We start from the raw sequence: 13399 nt of genomic DNA, 5'->3' as shown, positions 1-13399 counted from the left end.
TACATCTTCCATAGGTAGGATCATGGAATGAGTTTGGGTTGGAAGGAACAGTGATGATCATCGAGCTCCAAAACCCCAGCCAGGGGCAGGGACACCAACTCAACCCTCCCAGACACGAGATGTGGCTGCACTGTGGTTCGTCCCAGACCCAGCAGCCTTCACCATCCTTTCCCTCCTCATCCCACTTTTCCTTACCTTGAGCTCCTTGGTACAGCCCACGCTGAGCACCAGATGTGGCTTCTCCCAGGCACTGTGATTACTTCCCTGCTGTTATATGCAATTCCCTATAAATTACCCCTCCCCTTTTGCAGGGGGATCACCCACAGCTCATGGCTCAGAGGCCTGGCAGCATCCACCCCTTTTTAGTGGCATTCCCACCAGCATTCCCTACTTTATGTCCCGACCTGTCTCTTGCCCAATTTGCATCTGTATTGATTTTTTTCCCCCCCTCAGTATTAATCTTCCTTAGCTGCATGCCACCAAAATCAAAGGATAAATCCCCTTTCTGCTCACTCCCCCCCGCCACAGGAATGCTCTCCACACCTACCTGCATGTTCTTTGGGGATATTCCACTGGAATAACTGTGCTCTCAGAGCAGTGATCTCAGGGTTCCTTCACCCAGCCTGTGCCAGGAATTTCTCTGGGTTTACAATCCAAGCTGGGAGAGAAGGATGACCAGAAGGAAAAACACAAGCTGAAACTGCATGCATCAGTACATCTCCAACAGAAATTATTCCAAACATCAGCAGTTGCACAGGATCAAGAATTATCTTTATTAGCAACAGTACCGGATAATTAAGCTCTCCCTTCAGAGGAATTTGGTCTGTAACACAGAGAGGAAGAGCAGAGATGCAAAGCAGTAAAAAACCAAGCTGATGAACCTGATCATTCCTTGGACTGGGGGGAAATGCACAGGTTGAAGGCCACAAAGGGACTTTCTGGTTGCCAACACCAAGTTGGGTTGAGCTTTTTAACCAACTGCTGCATTATTCCAGCACCAGGGATGCGATGGGAACACTGACCCCCAGGAGGGGCCCCCAGCATCCCAACCCTCAACCCTTTTGGTGGGCCTTCACCTGGCTCAGGGTAGTCCCTGGCCAAGTGCTGGAGGCCAAAGGGCTCCAAACCTACCAGAGGGACAGGATTAAGAGCCCACACATTCCATAAAGCTGCTCCTCACTATTGCACACCCAACAGATTTTCCACTCGTGTCCCGATTTTACACTGAAATAAAAATCAGCTGTAAAACAAAACCGTATGTGTCTATTGCCAAGGGGCCCAAACTAAACACTGGAAAGGATTTATGTAAAAAACCCAATGTCCACCATACAGAACCCCACCACGGGCAGCAACCACCATGGACCCTGCTGTTCTTCCAGCACAGCCCCACATCCAGCAGCTCCACCAAAACGTGGGCAAGCAGGAGGTGCTGAGAGAACCTCCCAGTAATGGAGCAGCTGCTCCTAACCCAGTCTTAAAGGAATTAATTTCCACAGACAGCATCTCTGAGGCATCACTGTGCTGCCAAGCTCTGCCATTACACCCTTGTTTATCAGTTCACTTCTTCTAGACCATAAATCCAGCCAATTTGAGAAAATAAATACAATAATCAGATTTAGCCCAGGCTGTGCTGGCATATGGGAGCTTAAATGACTTTAAAAGCCAGTTGTCTTTGGGTGTGTCATATTTTTGGGTGTCACAGTAGCTCACCCCTCTGAAAACATCTGGAGGCCATATGGTGCCTGTCTACATGAATCAACCAGATTTCTGCTGTGAACCTCACACCAGGGCTTCTCTCATACCTCTCCCTGGCTCTCACAGAGCTCTGAACACAGACTGAAGGCACCTTAAAAACCTCAGGTTAGGCCCACTCAGCATTTCGCTTTCTTTGAGAGTAACACCACAATAACAGCAGGAAAAATGCTCCTCTCAGCTTGGCCAGGAACAGTCCCCAACACCAGTGGCACCATGCTAGGAGGTAGATGATCCCTCAATTCAATTTTGCATGGAAAAATTAAAGCAAGCAAAATTCCAAGTGGAGCGGTTTCCCTTATATATATATGTTTTGGTGTTTTATTTTTTTGTGTGCAATGATTTTATGAAATCTGTGCAAAATTGTGCCCTGATCCCTGGGGCAGCTGCTACTCACTTCCCTAAGTTGTGTGAAGGTGCTCCAGGGCTCAAATGCCTTTTAGTTCAACACCATCACAGCTCAGTGAGGGGTGGTCCCCCCCAAAGACCACCCAGCTCCTGAAGGGCTGAACTTGTAACAGTGCAGCAGTAAAACCCAAGGTGCCCCCAAAAGCCCTGGGTTCAGCTTAAAAATCACTGGCACAAGGGTAAGGGATGGTATCCCTGTGTGTCCCTGGTGCTTCCCTGAGGTCACTGGGGAGGATGAAGCTGTTTTGGTCTCTGCTCCATTAAACTGGGGAGTGACACTGTCTGACAGAACCTTCCCAACCACAGGGGATGCCCTTCACAGAAAGGAGACTTTCCCTCTGCATCCCCCCCGGATGCAGCTACCCCCCTGCCAAGACAGGCAAAACCACAGGATACCTGACTTTTTTTGGGTAAAAAACCCAAACCCTAAATACCCAACAGCAGCTCCACAAACCGAGGGCATCCTCCTCCTCCTGCCCTTCTACACGAGGTGCACCACAAAAACAGCACAGGCCGACCCCAGAGCCAGCCCCAGCATGAGGTAAAAGGTCATCACCACCCCTGCTGCCTCAGCCAGCTCTTTGGGCACGATTTTGGGGCCGTAGACCATGACCAGCGTGCCCAGGTAGCCATTGCTGAGCCCCAGCAGCGCCGTGAAGACCACGGGGTAGAAGTCCCGGTTGAACACCACAGTCTGGATGCGAGCCCGGGGCTGGTAGTTGCTGAGGATGAAGAGAGGGAGGAAGATGGTTCTGAGGAGCACGAGGGCAGGCAGCAGTTTGCTCTTAGGACCAGGCACCTGGATCCAGGCAGTGACCTGCCTCCCACACCAGTCAGCAAAGTTGTACAGGAGGAAACACGTGAGTGGCGTGAAGTACTTGGTGCTCCAAGGGCTTCCCGAGGATTTGCTGACAGACTCGATGTTGGAGGAGAGGGAAGGGAAGATGATGATGGAGATGAAGAAGACATAGAAGAGGCAGAAGCCCAGGAGGGCAGTCTTCTGCAGGATGGGGCGGAGTGGGGGGACGCCAATACTTCCTGTGAGGAAGGAGGAATTCACGGTGCCTCCCAGCTGTGCCTCATCCTCCACAGAGCTGTCGGGGGGCACTGTGACCAGAGAGGGGCTCTCCTTCTGGCTGCTCAGGTAGTACCTGGAGAAAGAGAGAGACAGGGAAGCGCGGGGAGGAATGCAACTGGGATTTGGAGAAAGAGCAGGAGAGAAGTGACCCTTGCAGACCCACCATCGCTCTGCACCCTCAGTGTTCACAGAGGGGACCCTACCTGGGGGCAGGCAGGCCACTCTGGGAGCTACGAGCACCAACCAGACCAGTGGGTCACACACACATGACGCACACACACACACTCCTGGCTGGCTGGCTCCAGATTAGGGCTCTCTGCTGACTCCACACATTTGGGAGCAGCAACAGCCCTGGGAGAACTTGGCAGAAACTCAGCACGCACCCGGTTTCAGCCTGCGGTTTCGGTGAAAGGGGAAGCGTGGCTGGCGGCGGTGACGGGGCAGGGACCAGCACAGCAAGCAGCCCGTGGATCCCCCAGCTATCCCCCATGGGATGCCCCTGGCAGGTTAGCACACACCTGGAGTACTCCAGCCTGGGCAGGAGCAGGTACACCACGATGCAGACGACGATGAAGATGTCGGCCGTGAGGAAATAGGCCAGGGCGCTGTCGGTGACGTTGGCTGCCACTGCCAGGTCTATCACAGAGGCCACGGCGCTGATGGTGCCACCCATGGCCTGGCCTGCATGTGGGAACAGAGCTGGGCACAGTGAGGGACAGAGAGAGCAAGAGGGGCAGCCCAGAAGCTCCTCTTCTGACACACACAGGTCTCCAGGTGACACAGCTCGGGTCCTGCCCCAAGCCCAGCTCAGGGTGCTGCTCCTCTCCATTTGCACACCTCAGGTGGGGCTGCAGCACAGCCCAGGTGCCATCCTGCATCCCCTTCCAAAACGCAGGGGTCAGGATGGGCCCCAGCCTGCAGGTGCCCAGTCCTGCAGAAAACGTCCAAACCTTTTCCAAAGCCTAAAACCTGGCTTTTCCACTGGTACACATACCAGCCTCTCTTCTGCACTCCCCCAGATGGGAACTCAAGCCACCAGAGGCATGAATGCTGTGCTTTCCTTCTCTGAGATAAACTCATTAATACACTCCTGTCTTGGCCCCAGGAAAAATCTCACCATCCTGATTTTCCCCCCCTTCTCCTCTTGGTTTGTCAACCATTCCACAGCACATTTATAATGTTATCAAAGCTCCAGGGAGCTCATCACTCACAGCTCCCAACCTGCCGCTCATCACTCATGGAAAAGCTGATCAGAAAGGAGCAGACAAGGCAAAGCTGCAGATCCCTCTGCTGGAAATGGCAGGGCAGGGAGATGTCATCTCCTCCCCTCCTTTCTCCCTGCACCCAGCAACTCGCCAGGGTCAGTTTATGGCTATTTACAGAAACCAAAGCTCACGTGACCAAGCGAGTTTCTCCTCCAGCAACTTCCCTTTATCATTAGGACAAAGTTAAGCTTCTAAAACAACCCCCACATGACAAAAAGCCCAGAGGCAGGGGAGAGAAAACCACGGAGGCGAGCAGGGAAAGTCCAAGAGCTCTATGCCAGTGGGATCACCCAACCTGAGATCAGAGCCTGCAGGTTCCTCATGGGGAAGCAGCTGCTCAGGCCAAAGATGCTGCTGGAGAAGACAGTGGAGGCACTGCTGACCACGGCCACGCAGCCCACAGTGAGGGCGAAGAAGCTCGTGGTCCAGGAGGAGGTGTCCACCTTCACCAGCACAGTGATCACCAGGAAAACAACCAGCATGACAAAGAGGGAGGACAGGATCCGGACACTGGCAGGAACCCTGGGGAGAAGGGGAAGCAGTTTGAGTTTCAAACCACAGCGTGAAGGCTTGACACGGGAGGACAGCTCCTGTGCAGGTAGAAGGGGTGAAGAAAACAAAGAGAGGTGGGAGGAGATGAAGAAGCATTGAGGCAAGGAGCTGGAATCTGGAGATTAGGCACGCAAACCCGTGCCTGCAAGCATGCAGGAGGTTGATGTGGGATAAGGAAGGGTACAAATGAAGATCTGAGATTTAAGCCAAGCTTGCAACAAGGTGCAGCTGGTCCACTTCTCTTCCCAGTTCAAGGGCTGGTAAGATCAGGGCAAGGTGTTGCTCCTATCTGCATGAGTTTGGCTTTTGTTGATGACAATAAAGGTATTTTTAAGAGGGAAGACTGTTTCCAAGCAATTAACCAAGGAATTCATTAGGAATTTATTTACTCAAGTGAACAGCAGGCATGTGTGGAGCAAGGTGCTTCTCCCACTTCATCTCAGCTGGCTGCAACTCAGGCAGGGGCAAGGAGGGGAATTCTGGCTCCACAAGGAGGCTGAGCTCAGGATGCCCCATGGGAAGAGCAGCCTGAGCCGGGAAGCTGGAAAGAAGACAGGAGCAAAGCCAGGGAGAAATATAGATCAGGAACTACTTCGGATCAGAGTAACACTTACTTGTTGACAAGCAAGAAGTTTCCAATCAGGCACAGCACTGAGGGCACGGTGGAAGCGATGGAGATGTAACTCTCAAAATAGTCCTGCCAGGAAAAAAAAAAAATACATCCCAAATCAAAGTAAAAAACACTGTAGGGGGGAACAACACATGAATTTCAGGTCTTGAATATGACACAACAGGGAGTTATGGTGTAGGCGTCCACCTTGTTGTAGTGCAGCCCATGTTGCAAATTGCTCAGGGCAATGGGAATTCTGGGATTTGCCCTCCCAAAGCCCTGGGCTATTTCAGGAAATCAGGGACATGAATTCAGAAGGAAAAGAAAACAAACAAGTGAAAGAAATAGCTGCCATGTTGCTGTGCACCATCAAAGTGTGTCTGCTCCCTCTCCTGCCCTTGAGGGGCTTAATCCCATTTTTATGCTGCAGGAATCTCAGCAAGCAGGTAGGATGATGCACACCCAGAGGACCTACATGTCCATCCCTGTCACAACAGGTTTCCATTTTCTGCACTTATCCAGCTACAGAGATGGGGTCTCATCATGTCCAACCAGGAGAAAGCACTTAGCAGGTTTTCTCTGCACAGTTCATTATTTTTTATAGCTTTGCATCACTTTTAATCAGTTTACAAGCACGTTCTCTTCTTCCCTATCAGGAGCTTCACTGGAAGCAACAGGAAATCTAATAATCACTCCTAGAGGGTCCAGACAGGCAGAGATTTAAATGCCTGTGCTTATGGCATCAGCTCAGCCAAGCAGGAGGCTCAAAGCTCTGTGGCCACATGATGAATCATAGGAGAAAAGACAAAGCAAAATGCACAGGCTGTGCTAAAACTCCAGCTTATTTACCCACCTACTTGAAACAAACCTCCAAACCATCCTGGGGGGATACTCAGTAGACTTACAACTTAATTTGCTTCTGGGGAGGAGAAATGACTTTGTAGTGCTTTGCACCAAGCAGAAGTGCAGTCAAAGTAACCCAGCAGAGATGCTGTGTTTTGAGCATCCTGGGGAAATATTCATTCATTCCCAGCAAACTGGCTCCCACCAGCAGTGAGAAGAGAATTGGGCAAGAACTTAAGAGCCCTTGCACCACGTGTTAAATGCAGCTGCAGAATGGTGGGTGGCAAATTTAATCCATGCCTGGACCAGTGGAAAATACCAGGTTCCATACTCCCCTGTCCTCCTTGTTAGGTTTTAATCCACCTCCAATGGCAACTCTTCTCCCTCCTTGGGTATTCACATGAAAGATACACTTTCATTTTTGGTACTGCAAGATACACCTAGTTCTCCTCCATTTCTGCTGAGCTCTTAAAATGAACCCCAAAGCACACCTGACATCTTCCTCCCACATCCAGGTCCCTCAGCCATGGAGCTGAGGCACATAATGGAAGTGCTTAACCCCGTATTAACTTCAGACACACTGCCACGATGCCTTGAAAAGCCCCAGACCAGGACATAGAAGCATCGTGGTGGCAAATCTGACACAAGATGCTTTTGCAAAGTAGTTTCTATTCTGCTCCAGCCCAGACTTGGCAGTTGAGCTCCTGCCAGCCTGGGAAAGGAATCCAGGCCCCTGATGGTGGCTGAAGGCACTGGCGTGTAACTAAGCATGGGGCATGAAATCAGCAGCAGTGAAAAGGCTGGAGTCAGGAGCAGCTTGCCAGTCAAAGGGGTATCCTTCCAGAGCCCAGCTCCCTGTGCAGGTAAACCCTCCTGCTGCAGCATCAGGGCACAAACTGGGCTGACTGGTTTGATGTTGATCACACTCGACTGCCACAGAACAGCCACACAGCTTTTCCCTGGAGAAAGGAAAAAACATTGCTCCACGGCCATGCAGGAAGAGGAGAAACACCTTTACAGCAAAGAAAAGGCTGATCCAGCCAGGAGCACAGCTGTGCAAGCTGTGCAAACACCTTCTTCAACACACTTTACTTAAACCCAGCTTTTTTTCAAGAGGATCAGCGTGATGTAGAGGCAGTGAGGAACATGTGGGATGCAGGGAATATGAGAGAACACCACACCAAGTGGTGACAAAGCATCTTTCACCCCTCTCTGAGTATCTTCACTAGCACAGACACAGATAATTTTGCTCTTCAGGCAGTGCAGGAGCTGGAGCACCACCAGTTTAATTCAGTTTCTTGCTTTACAGCAGCACACCTGTAGCATCCTGGCATAAGCACATCCCTTCCTCCCCATCAAAAAAAACAGCTGGCACTTAACAGCTATGAAAATTAAGAGCTGTGGGTGTATTGAAGTGAGAAATTTGAGGGGAAACATGGGCATCACACCTGGCCCTGTATTTATAGAAAAACACAAAGCGCCCAAACCACCTGAACAAGCTCTGCCACGAGGGGAAGATGTGATTCAGCCTCACCTCTCCAACACTTTTTCCAGCCACGAAGAAACCAACCCACAGTTTTGTCAGGGAGGCATGGGGAAATAATCCTGCTGTGGTGGGAGGAGCAGAGAAAGCAGCCTTTTTGGGACAGAAAGGGGCCATTAACCTGCCTCATCCATCACCCCATGACAACCTCCTCACTCCATATGCCACAAGCCAGAGGTTCATCACTGCAAGGAGATACTCATAGCACACCTGCCAGATCATGAAGGACACAAAAAAGACCTCCACAAAGACACCTTGCACTGGTAGAAATTGCCCTACGAAAGGTTAAGCCCTATTATTTTAGATTCACCTTAACACTTAGCAGTCCAAATATAGGTAAAAGGCAGAGCACACAATGATTTGAAGCATATTCCCTGCAGCTATCTGTAAATAAATACCAGATAAACCTTCCCCTCTGGTTTGCAGTAGGTGAGACCCTAGAAGATGTTCACTTACCTTCTGGGGAAGCGGAGGGGGGGGAAGCAAACAAACTAGGGAGGAAAACAGATTGTTTTTTTCTGCCTCAAAAGCAGCACTTACCCGCAGGTCTGAGGCCACCTGCCCCTCCGGGCCTGGCTCATCTGAGCAGTTCTGCAGCTTGTACCTCCAGTAGTGCTTGGCCGTGATGAAGAAATTCCAGGGCAGCAGGGACCCGATGCCCAGGAGGAAAAATATCACGTAGGCCCCATGCCAGCGGTCCCTTGGCTTCTGCCGGCTGTACCTGCTCCCCATGGGATCCTCCAGCAGGGGCTCCTGGTCCGGGGGAAGGCTGCTGGCTGCCGGGATCATCGTGCTGGCACGCTGGGAAAAACAACCACAAGGAAACTGTCACACTTACATATTGTTCCACAGTGCTACTCACAAGCTGTGGCTCCATCGCCCCACCTTGGCCTCAGCAAATCGTGGGATCACCAAGTGGTTTGGGTTGGAAGGGACCTTGAAGCCCATCTCGCTCATATGGGCAGGGACACCTCCCACTAACCCAGGTGACTCCAAGCACTGTCCAGCCTGGCCTGGGACACTTCCAGGGATAGCCACAGCTTCTCTGGGCAACCTGTGCCACGGCCTCAGCAGCCAAATATCGGAGGAGCGAGCCAGGGATGCAAAGGGACAGAGACTCAGCAGATTCCACCCGTATTTCCGTCCATAATTAATAATTAACCCGTCCCCTTAGATTTGCAAGGGTAAGAAATCTCGCTTAGCTCACGTCAGGCTCCAAAAAGATCCCGACAGCCGCCAAGCCAGCAGCATCCAAGTGCTCTGCAGAGCAAAGTGCAAACTCGCGGTGACACCGCCGGGCTGTCCGAAACGCCTCGGGAAGCACCGCGGCATCACCGGGGCCCGCCAGAGCGGCCCCCAAACCCAACGCGACGGCACCGGCCGTGTAAAATGACTCGCGGAGACACGCGGCATCAGGAACAGCAGGAAAACCACCTGTGGCCGCCGCAGCGCCCTGGCCGCAGGCACCGGGACCGGCCGGGCCGGGAGCCCCAGAGCCGACCCCGGCCCGGAGAGGCCGGGCGGAGCGCGGGGGAGGCGGAAATGCCGGAAACCGCGGATTTCGCAAACAAAACGGGGAATTTCGGAAGCGTCGCCTCTCTCCCTCCCTGCAGCCTTCCACGCGTCCCGCTCCGCCCGGCCCCACAGCACTTACGGGGACCCGGTCCGGTCCGGTCCAACCCAGCCCAGCTCAGCCCGGCCCAGTCGGATCCCGCCGCCACCTCCACGGCCTCAGGGCCCGCGGCCCTGCCCCTCCCCGCCTTTTATGGGCAGGCCACGCCCACCCGCACCACAACCACGCCTACTCAACCCATAGCCACGCCCCCGCACCGCTCACTACCATCCGCACAATAGCCACGCCCACCCACTATGCCCACGCCCATCCATCCCATAACCACGCCCTCACCTGGAGCCACGCCCCTGAATTGACCACGCCCCAGCAGGAAAAGGCGGGCGAAACAGATTGGCCACGCCCACGCTGTATTTGCCACGCCCCCTCCCCCAAATTCTGCCCCGCTCAGGTGAGACCCCATCTGTGTCCAGCCCTGGCATGCCCTGCACGGGAAGGGCGCGGAGAGAGTCCGGTGGAGGCCCCGGAGATGCTCCCAGGGCTGGAAATCCCCTGTATGGAGATAGGTGGGGAGAGCTGGTGTTGCCTGGAAAGGCTGAGCTGGAACAGAGACTAGACAGAGCTAAAGGGATAAAACAGGTATTTATTGAAAGGATACAGCTTGGGCAGTGCAAGAGCCCGGCCAGGGCTACACCCAAACCAAATCCAAGCTGGATCCCGGTCACGAGTTTTTACACTTTTGTAAGTTTTGGTTCATCTACATCTCGGGGTCAACTGTCCAAGCACAGCCCCAGGCTAGGAAAAGTCTCAGCCCCCTGGCTTGCTCCCTTTCCCTCGCCGTTGGTGATGGTTTTTGGGTACTGGTTGTCCTTGATTCTCAATCTAGAAAGGAAATGTTTGTCTAACTACCCCGTCAAGAGAACTTACTCACACCTGATATGAAGTTCTAGAGTTACACACTAAGCAGCAGAGATTCTGAAAAATGTAAAAGCTAAAGCCCAAGACATCACTGGGGATGCTCACCTGGATAAGAGGAGGCTCCAGGGAGAGCTCAGAGCCCCTGCCAGTGCCTAAAGGGGCTTCAGGAGATCTGGAGAGGGACTGGGGACAAGGGAGAGAGGGACAGGACACAGGGAATGGCTTCCCTCTGCCAGAGGGCAAGGATGGATGGGATACTGGGAATAAATTCTTCCCTGTGAGGGTGGGGAGGCCCTGACAGAGGTTGCCCAGAGATGCTGTGGTTGCCCCTGGATCCCTGGAAGTGTCCAAACCCAAGCTGGATGGGCCTTTGAGCACCCTTGCCTGCTGGAAGGTCTCCCTGCCCATGGCACAGGGAAGCAACAAGATAATCCTAAAGGTGATTCCTTCTAACCCAAATCATTCCATGATTCTATGAAAATCTATGTTAATCACAGCCTGGCTTACTGCATGGCAACAATAAAAGCTTTTGCCTGGGCTTGATTTTTGTCAGAAGTCATCAGAACACCAGCTCCTGAAGATGGGAGTGTGGGGAATGGGGAGCATCTTCTGCAGGACGGGATATGAGCTCCTCCTTTACTCCATGTGCTCCCTGCAATGCCCCATCAGCATGAATTCCTCTGTAAAGTCCTTGATTCCCTCCAAACTACACTTTGACACCACTCACCTTGAGGGCATGGTGTGACTGTGAAGGAAAACATCATTATCTCTATTTTTCCCTGTTTCTTTCCCCAGAGTTGTGTCTGGCTCCTCAGCAGCCACAGAGGGACGTGCACGTGTATCCAACCCTTCATCAAAGCAAAATACCAAAATATTCTCCTTTTTTAAATTTTTTTTTTCACAAGGTCCTGAAATGGTCACAACAACCCAGGACACATTCCAGTGTTTTTTCCTCTTTTGTGAACGAAATCAAGCAGCAGGAATGGAAAGGCTTGAGAGGAGCACGTGGGGTTTCACTGCAGAGGTTTTTCCTTGTGTCACTGCAGGGATTTGGTTGAATTCTAAGGGGAATTGGCAAACTGTGTGTTTCAAACAGGAGAGCAACAAGGTGGAATTGGGCACCGGCTGGTCGAAGTTATCCATAGGTGTGGGCCCTTGGAAAGGTGGTTTAGTGCAAAAAGTGCCCAGGGAAGGCAATGTGGGAGGTGGAGGTTAAAGGAATTGAGATGTAAAGAAAAGGACAAGTGGGAATGGCTTTAAGCTGACAAGAGGGCAAGTTTATACAGGATATCTGGAAGAAATTGTTCCCTGTGAGGATGGTGAGGCCCTGGCACAGGTTGCCCAGAGAAGCTGTGGTTGCCCCATCCCTGGAAGTGTCCAAGGCCAGGTTGGAGCAACCTGGTCTGATGGAAGGTGTCCCAGTCCATGGCAGGGGGGTGGAACAAGGCTGTCCATAACACCCCTTCCAAACCAAACCAAACCAAACCATTCTAGGACTCTTTGGAAAGGTTACCTATTCTGAGAAGGCATCTGCCTCAGCATCCCATCTGGAGCTGCCAAGGCTGGGCCCATTGGTGTGGCTGAGTTATGAACACCGTGGTGGCAGGGCAGCAATTTCCTCCCCATTTCCCCCAGTGGCTGCAGGATTCCCCACTCCTGCCCAGAGCACGGACAGTGTTGCCACGTCCTGGTGAGCTGGACGAGGTGAGTGGCCCGGGCAGGGACAGTGGGCTCCTCGAACCTCCTTGCAAACCCTTCTGGCTTCCTTTCTTTGCTGGGAATGAAGCAGGGGAGCAGCACTAATCCCCAGGCAGGAGAGTAACAGAAGTGGGATGCCTCACTTGCAGCTGCAGCTCCGTGCTCCATTCCCCCTCCTAAATTATCCCCCCCAGTCCTGGTCTTTGCTGGAAGGGGCATTGCTTTCTGTAGGATATTCCTTGGGGAAGGGATTGAACTGCTTAAGAGGGTGGCTTAGCCCACGAGCCACAGCTGTAGCCGTCATCTGCCACCTTGGAAGCACCAGTGTGAGCCCAAAACAAACCATCAATCAATCTCCTGCAAATGTCAAACACAGGAGGAACTGGTGAGTGACAAACAGGAGAGAAGAGAGCAGCTTGTTCTGGTTTTTTGTTGTTGGTTTTTTTTTATTAGACTAGGAAATATAATTTATTGCATAAAAATTAATTTGTTACAATAGGAATGCTAAACTTTATTTACAGTCCTTTAGTTTACAGAATAAACAAATGCAGGTTTAGAGGATGCCACCAGGCCCATCCCCTGGACATATAAATATGGAAACAACATTTTGGAGCAAGAGATGGACGCTGCCAGCACGACAGAGGCCACAGGGCTGCCTTTGCCAAAATGCCTGGCTGGAGAAACCCCTGGGTGTGGAGGGAGGCGTGGAAGCTCCTGGGAGCTGGAGCCAAACCCTGCATTCCCCCTGCCCTGCTCCTGCTGCAGGTTCCCTGGTCAGAAAAATGGGGAGAATCTCCCCAAACATGCACTTCAGCCAAGCCAGCTGCCTGCCCAAAGGAAGGGGAGGATGAACAAGAGAGGGATGGGGATGGAGAGAGGCACCTGTGGGCAGGATGGAGGGATGGATGGATAGACAGACAGACCATAAACCAGAGAATGGGAGTGAGAGAGATTCTGAGGAAACCTGAGAGAGCATCTCATCCCTCAGAGAACACCCTGGAACTGAGCAAGATTGATCCATCTGGATTGATCCATCGAGTCTTTATTGCTCTCCAAATTTGCTTATTTTTCCTTAGCTCAGAGGGTCTCAGGAATGGTCAAATGCAACCCAAAGGATGGATAAACCCCTTCACATGTGACACAAGACCTCACCCAGCAGCAG

At 52.2% G+C, this 13399-nt stretch overlaps 1 protein-coding gene across 1 annotated transcript; it reads right to left on the bottom strand.

The window, feature by feature from the left end:
• Positions 1 to 819: 819 nt before the first annotated feature.
• SLC29A3 (solute carrier family 29 member 3) lies at positions 820 to 9756 on the bottom strand. Its single transcript, XM_062496230.1, has 6 exons — positions 9706 to 9756; positions 8592 to 8852; positions 5670 to 5752; positions 4799 to 5025; positions 3757 to 3919; positions 820 to 3311 (listed from the first exon to the last, which is right to left on the bottom strand). The coding sequence occupies exons 2-6, from the start codon at positions 8838 to 8840 to the stop codon at positions 2642 to 2644; spliced, it is 1392 nt and encodes a 463-aa protein (XP_062352214.1). The 5' UTR covers positions 8841 to 8852; positions 9706 to 9756; the 3' UTR covers positions 820 to 2641.
• Positions 9757 to 13399: the final 3643 nt, after the last annotated feature.

Source organism: Cinclus cinclus, chromosome 7 (assembly GCF_963662255.1).
Source record: "Cinclus cinclus chromosome 7, bCinCin1.1, whole genome shotgun sequence".
In the NCBI taxonomy this organism is placed as follows: Eukaryota; Metazoa; Chordata; class Aves; order Passeriformes; family Cinclidae; genus Cinclus; species Cinclus cinclus.
The sequence above is the reverse complement of the archived record's forward strand: the minus strand, read 5'-3'. Positions and strand labels throughout refer to the sequence as shown.